We start from the raw sequence: 7,935 nt of genomic DNA on the forward strand, positions 1-7,935 counted from the left end.
CACGAACTGTGAATGATTTGCGACAATAAATTGAAAATGCTTTTGATGAACTTAACGCAAATAAGTGTTTGTTATCATAGATATGTGAATCTGTGTATCATCGTTGCTTAGAATGTATTGCAAATGATGGGAAACATGTTGAAATACACATTTCCTTACTACATAATTTTGTTCTCTACTAGGGGAAACTGATTTTTGGGCCACCCTATACATGCTGACGCCAGATGTCCTCTTTTATCTGAATCCGAGTTATAATGTTCGATTCAAGTTTCGATAATCAGAATTTACTTCAAGACAAAATAAACAAAGTTCTAACTCAGTTATCCCGACCTGTACCAACTGCTTTGGAAATACAAACAAGAGACCATGCCTTTAGTTCTCTCAACAGGAGGTACATGAATACATATTTCCTCAAAATTATGAAATTGCAGGTCCAGTCCCGATTAGCATATCTCTGCATAAAGTGGACTTGAAAAAAAACTCGGTCTCTTCAAGCTATGTATTGAATTCATGAAGTCGACAATGAATTGAGTTAAGTATTATAATTTAATCCCGTATGATTAGTATAATGAATTGGGTGTTGGAACAAATAACACTGACGATTTTGGCAGGCTTTCGACTCTCAATTCAGAAATGAAGGTTCAAATTTTATTATGCTCTAAAAATAGCTACATACATGTAAATTTTGCTCTACAGACCTGAAGAATACTGCTGCGCATATACAGGACAAAAAGAAAAAGTTTAATTCCTATGGAGTATGGCTGCTACACTTTTCCTATCTAGAATCTTACGTTGGAATCGTTCACTTGACACAGGACGACGGACTTGCTTTCCTTCCACGCTGAGCCATTGTACGGCTACGAATTCAATTACTGACGCCTTGACTTCTTTTGGCTTTGCACTCTCTGCTCTGATTGGTTCGTTTGGAACGCCAGAGCGCGAATCACGAGCTTCCGGTCTCGCAAACACTGATGAAGATGATGGTTCTACCGCGTCTTCCTCGGATTGACTGTTCTTCACGTTGGACTCTTCAAGCAACACCAAGAGTCGATCTGTGATCACCGGCTTCACATCTGCCTTCTTCTTCATCTTCAGCTTCCAGGGCAAGGAGCCGCCGGCCGTTGGAGCGCTAAACTGGACATTCAGGCCATACCGATCCTTGCTATCGCTACCCTTGACTCTCCCCAGGACGCCATGTCTCACAGCGAACTGGATGTACTTCGCGAGCACTGCCGAAGCATCAAACCCGCCATACTCGTGGATGAAATCGCTGATATCTCTGAGAGTGGGACCCTCAGGATTAACGTGGATGTCTCTAAGTCTTATGGCCGCGTGAACCAATGGCCATAGCTCTTTCATAGTCTCTTCCTTAATGTCCTGTTCGTAGCAGGAAGGTGTCGCCGATAAGTTTGACTTTGTCATTGTTGAGGGTTGCTTGAAGACCATACTTCCTGCATAAGCGAAGAGAATCTTTGATGACTTGCAGCACTTTCTTTTATGCTGCAAAGAAATTGAAACTAACCCTTAGCAGTGTACAGAAAAAAAGATTAAGAGTTGGAATACAGAACTATGGTTCTGCCGCATATGTTTTGTTGAAGTTTGTGTTTCCTCTCGCGGGTTTTGCTACATTATCTTGGGAACTATTGGGGGCTGCAATGATTATGTTATACCATTTTATAGCTCTTGTTCTGCTCTACAAAATGAGACTATAGGATTTTATGTAGCTGCTCAAGAAGAGTGTAAATCATTATTTTTTTTCTGTCCCAATCTTTTAACAAATCATTAAGAAAAGAAAGGGGTAAATTTCTTATCTCCAGAAAACGGCTGAAATTTGCTAGTTCATTTAATTTCAATATTCGTACTTACGTATTCTGCATTGAGAAACATTGTTGAAGGTGGCATTTCGCTTATTTCCCGCAAATAAGCTCTATTTGCGACATATCGAGTAAGTTTTCTTCGTTTCTTTTTGCCTTCGGTAAGACGCAAAATGGCGGTCACAGTTTCACTACCGTACTCGGCATGCAGTGTTTCCACCCCACTACACCCAAAAATACCTACGTAGCTTCACAAACCATTGACGCATAGCCCCACGAACCATTCATACATAGCACCACGAACCATTTCCGGTAAGGTTAGGTTAGGTTGGGTCACGTTTAGGTTAGAATATTTAAAAATTGGTTTCGAAAAAAAAGTGCGTAGCCCCACACACCATTCTCGCATAGCCCCACGAACCATTGACACATAGCCCCACAAACGATTTGCGGAAACGTACCTTCTTCAGTTACAAAAAAAGGTGTTTGGAAACCGGCATTGACTGTGAATACGTCATCACACACAGGCAACATCCGGCTGGAAGGAAATGGATGTAACCGCTTTCGTGCATCGGTCACACATTTATATCGAAAAATAGATGATTTACCGGCAAAAATCAATGAACGATGCGAGAAAACACTTCCCCGAACTTCCACAACTATAAAGAAACTGCCCTCGGTAAGTAATTTCTCCTGTAAATTTGAAGAAATCCGTTTTCCGGATATAAGAAATTTACCAAGAAGGGAAAAAGGTTCTGAAGAATCATAGAGGGGGCAAAAAGGGGATATATGTGCTAATCTCACGAAAAGGTGCAACAAAGTGTTGTCCTAAATACCTATCTCAAACGATCGGTATGAAAACAGCTATATTTTTGGAAAGTAGGTGCACCTTAAAATCCGTTCTCTAGTAATGAAATTCATTGAAGTGTTAATATCTGCACATTATTATTGTAAGGCCATATTAAGAAAGAATTTGCCATTCTCGAATGTTTAATAACATCTATTAGGAGCATCACTACCTACAATTAACCATTAGCCATCACTACCGAGACAAGATCAAGACTTATCGTGGCGGGTGAAGTTATTTTGAAGTTTCGACAACTTCGTTGCTCTGCCTTCTAGTTCGTATTGTTGTGGCCTTGTCTCCATGTCTTGGTTGCAATTCTTATTCTTGTCTCTTTATCTTTCTTTTCGCAATGCTGTCCTGTTACTTGGGTATGGGAATCTTGAAACATTGCATAGTTATATCTCTATTGCCACTCTATTGCCACGTATTGCCTTAGGCAATAGGAACAATAAACCTATTTTAATCTACTCCGAACACGACGAGTTTTATGTAGTAAACTTTTAATTAATAGTAGTTGAATTTTTTTTATTCGTTACAATGATCACCCATCCAAGCACTTTACAGACATAACACTGTTTGATCTTCCTTTTCGTTGGATTACATTAATAAACTGGTATATTAGATTTGTTTCTCAATTAATTCTGTGCCTTCCTGGATCTCGTTCGCCTATGATATGATTTATGATATATGGTGGTGAGATTGTTCTGCCCAGAATTTCAACCTTCCGCGTAATAAAGTGACCAACGACACTATGCATGAATATGATAAAAACATATAATAAAATACCTAGGATATTTGTGTGGGAAACATTTACAGGTGATTTCAAACAAAATATTTTCGACGAAAATATCTCTACCTACTGTAGTTGTCTTCAGATTACAAACGCTGCTTGGAAATCGACAATATTTGAACAAAAATGGTTCAGTATTGTTCACTAACAATGTGACCTGAAGTACACATTGTTGTGAGTGTAAGTTTAAAATGGACGAGTGCCATGCGGACATTTTTTTTCTTCTTTACAGATTATCAACTCAACACTTTGCGGGGCTATGTGATTTTGTCAACTAGTTTGTCTAATTGCTGCCTATCTGGTTGATTGATTGATTTGCTTTGTTTTACTTCGCTTCTTGTGCCACTTTTGACTAATTTGCGAAGTGGGGATGAGTGATGATATGATGAAATTGACGAATGGACACTCACAAACATCCATGCTCAGGCCGGGACCCCTGGCGTCGTAGCGCGATTTGCTAACCACTCCGCCACGGGGGGCGGCGCTGCCTATCTGCTAACAAATGGACTGAAACAAGCATCTAGCGATCGCCAATCATTTTGATCCGATGTATCGCTTGTTATTTAGGAATGAATACATTGTAGATTGATATCATTAAATAGATATTATCAACTTCGATATTGCTTCTTCTGATAAAGAGCATTCTTACATGAGGCACCATACCATGTACGTCTTTGATAATACATTATTATTCCAAGAACTGTAGGTAATATTTATTTCAATCAAGACTGATATGATCGTGAAAATGACCCGTGATCAATTGCTTTGAAACTATAATTTGTGTCTTCTGCGCGTTAAATTCGATTTTGCGTACTGTCTGCTATCTTTCAATAATATATGCGTAGTTTGCATCTAGACATTAAGTTTAGATAAATTATTCACGTGTCATCAAGTCAATATCTCGTCTCGAAATCCACTTTAAACTGTAGGTGCAGTTACGATTAGTCCATTTGTGGACTTCATCATCATCATCATCAATAACAACAACAACAACACAAATGTGGTGTTTGCAGGAGTGCCTCATTCCAGCCTCCCGTAGTGTTGTCAATGCTTATCTATGGTACAGTCACGGACACTTCTGGGTTGTAATGATTGAATTGAAAGTCAATGGTGTTGTTACAACCCAGAAGTGTTCGTGACTGTACAATGTGTGGGTTGGACACATGCAACCAGGATCCCGAAAAACTCAATCCCCCCAAACACAACAGGGTGTCGTTGTCCAACACCAACAGTTTTCATTTCTTAGTAATGTTTAGCTAGTTGAGGGATTCTTTGCAAGCTACGAGCCATAGAAAAAAGTAAATGTTTATCCTCTGTGTATGCAGCAACGCGGCACAGATTCATGCAAGTTGAAGTCTCAACCATGCATATGTTGTATATCATATATTATGTCTTCTGCATTCTGAAGTGCTTCGTAAGTTCTTCGTAGAGGTATATACACCACAGAGGGTGGGTGGCCTTTATATTGACTGGTTACACACTGTTTCGGAGGCGCATCGAAAATTTTGTCGTTTTCCGACAGAAAAATAAACGTCACCTGGAAACTACGAAAAACTGTGACGCGTAGCTACATACAAACAGAATAGAAAATGTTTCTTTCGAGGACTTGTAGCGTCGAAGTGAATCCTTTACAAGCAAACGTGTGAAACTTTGTCGGTGTTGCTGTGTGCAATATTATACTTGTTCTCTTAACTAGATTTGATATGATTTTTGGTATTTAGCGTTGATTTTATGCCATTTTTGACTAATCGCGAAGATGGGGATGAGTGGTTGTATCATGAAATTGGTGACGAGACACTCACAAAGAACACCCATGCCCAGGTAGGGGTTCGAACGCGGGACGCCTAAAAATAAGCCAATTTATACACAATGTCATTTTACCTCTGCACGTAATATTTAATAATAATTCAAATATCAGTGCATTAATTAATATTAGCACTATTATTCTCTGGCAGGAATCGTCCAATTTCTACAGACTAACGAGGCTCTGGCGTTAGGACCCACGGCCAGTATAATCTTCTGCGGGTCTCGAGTTGTTGTCCATATGTGTTTCTGATTGCTCTTTCATGATTTTCATCCTATTATCATCCATCCTCATATTCGCGATTAGATAAAAGTGACAGAAAAAGTTTTCCAATTTATTCGTTTGGACTTCTCTTCCCCCATGGTCTTCAAATCAAGGATGGTTTATAAAAGAAAGAAAGAAAGACAAAAAATTGTTTTTTTCATTTTGAAACTCAATTGAAGAGATTCGATCTGTATGTTTCGGGTATTATCTTTGCACTTGCAATTGAAAACGACCGCCCAATATCTTACGAAACAGGATATTTCTTGAGAGACTCTTTCCATATTGCATGCAAAATGGTTTTAGACCACATATTTTATCTGTCTTGGAAAAACCTTCCAGTTGGCACCCATGCCATTATACGGAGTTCAAGTATTTGATTTCAGACCAGATACGAGTCACTTTTAAAAAAAATAGGATCATGAACACGTGTGCAAAATTTTACGTACGTGTTTGGGTTTCAAGGTCTACTACAGTGCGTTAACCAGGAAACATGAATAATAATATTAAAAATACACGGACACACATATGCAACTTTACTTTAGCGGTGAACCGTTACAAAATCAACATCACCGGAAATTCTGTATTTTGATAGCTTCATGGTCTACTATCGGATTAAAAATATATATACTCGAGTTTAGACTCCAATTAAAAATTAACCAGTAGACCTACAAGAAAACGAGTTACATAAAAATTTAGTGTTAATCTATGCTAACAGAAACCCGTGTGTGACCTGTCACATGAAACTCAGTTTTGATTTTTGAAACTATGAAACAATTTATTATTTGGTTCAAATGATAGAATACAGGCCCGTAGCCAGGTAGGGGCCAGGGGGGCTCAGCCCCCCGTGGAACTGCCGTCAGCCCCCCAGGCACTGCCATCAGCCCCCCCTTTACATTAGGTAAACTATTTTGCATAATTTGTTTGCAGTGAAGAGTGAAAATGTAGACAACTCACAACTTTAAGGATAAATCCACAGAATATGAACAGTATCTATTGCATTCGCTCATTTTGTTTATGAGCAGAAGTAGCTGCAAGTATTTAGAATATTTTCTAGACTTCAGAAAGTTCTTTCATAGGGGAGCTTCTTATCTGTACCTTCACTGTTCCTGTTGCAACCTCCCGTTTAGACAGAAATCTGTGACTTTGCTGTCATCCACATCTGCGTCAAAGGTCAACAACAGCTCCCAAGTTTTGGGAAGGAAGGGGAGTTTAATTGCTTCGGCCGGGGGTGGAATATACTGTAGGCACTGTGATTAAATATTGTGTGCTTTTTGTGTGTGATATACATATCTGTATCGTCTAAAATAGTATGGGGTGTGTAAGGGATAATTTCAGTATCAGTCAATTAACACTTCAAGAGATGTTTTAAAAGATGTAGAAAAATGTAGTATTTGTGTAGTATGTGATATTTATAAATGAATGAGCCCCATACACATAATTTACCTTCATTTAATATTTTTTTTAAAAATGGACTTGGGTTACAAAGCCCCCCCTGATAACCCGTGAGCCCCCCTTCCTGGAGATCAATTGTAGCTACGGGCCTGGTAGAATATTAAAAAAATAAACTGGTTCTAGCATTTTACCCTCAATTTCTTTCGATTTAACGGATTTTTCTTCGGTATTCTGATCGAATATTAACTAACTGAACTTTATTTGTGTTATTTCTGACTTGAAGGATGAAAATTTCCAGGGGGCGAGGGTGTTGAAGGATCGGTTCGACACCTTCCCTCCCAACGTCTCTGGCTCACATATGCATGAAGCGTATCAAAGATCAGTGTTACATTGTTCACGTTCCCCCGTCAGGTGTGGTTTGTTGTCGAGCTAATTGGCACAGCGCACAGGCTTTGCATCACGTGAGCATCATGCCCCTTTACATGTTTGCCTTGGAAGATAGGGAACCTAACACCTAGCTGTTCGTTCACTCACACAGACCCTATTCCACATTTGCTGCAGCGTGTCTTACAGTTTGATGGCCTGTCAGATAACCCATATAATCCACGCTTCAGTGAGGAGGAAAGCAATATATCTACGTCATCATGAGGTTGGGGCGTGACTCCTTTACGTAAGAGGGAATTTCCAAGGTACGAGTTTGTAGTTTATGCTGCTAGATGACTCGCAATGTCTTTTAATGATCGGTCGTTTATCTTCTGTGTTTACCTCCTGCAGAAAACATGGGAAATAAATTTGTTTGCTCAAGGGTTGGAACGGCTTTTGTATTCATTGTGCCTCAAATTGTCAGTTTGCGTTTTCCTGTGAATCCGAAAATGGAAATTGCATGATCGTGTTTTTTTTCTTATTTTTGTTACTTTCGGTGTTGACTAACTTTTTCCCCATCGCGGTTGCTTCACACTCGTTTTCACGCTCGTGTACTTTCCCGTTTCCTCGTCTCATTTTTCTTTCTTGTCTTTTCTCTTCCCGT

General features: G+C 39.3%; 1 protein-coding gene across 1 annotated transcript; it reads right to left on the minus strand.

Moving 5' to 3' along the window:
- Positions 1-720: 720 nt before the first annotated feature.
- Positions 721-3,534, minus strand: LOC145987276 (uncharacterized). The gene is made up of 2 exons (XM_083121791.1): positions 3,519-3,534; positions 721-1,500 (listed from the first exon to the last, which is right to left on the minus strand). Exon 2 carries the CDS (start codon positions 1,444-1,446, stop codon positions 742-744), a length of 705 nt encoding a protein of 234 aa, XP_082977917.1. The 5' UTR covers positions 1,447-1,500; positions 3,519-3,534; the 3' UTR covers positions 721-741.
- Positions 3,535-7,935: the final 4,401 nt, after the last annotated feature.

The sequence above is a fragment of the Lepisma saccharinum genome, chromosome 4 (genome assembly GCF_977018435.1).
Source record: "Lepisma saccharinum chromosome 4, izLepSacc3.1, whole genome shotgun sequence".
NCBI classification, from domain to species: domain Eukaryota; kingdom Metazoa; phylum Arthropoda; class Insecta; order Zygentoma; family Lepismatidae; genus Lepisma; species Lepisma saccharinum.

Bases quoted from the DNA above. Each gene is read 5' to 3' on its own strand.
- LOC145987276 (XM_083121791.1), bottom strand. From the start codon at position 1,446: ATGGTCTTCAAGCAACCCTCAACAATGACAAAGTCAAACTTATCGGCG.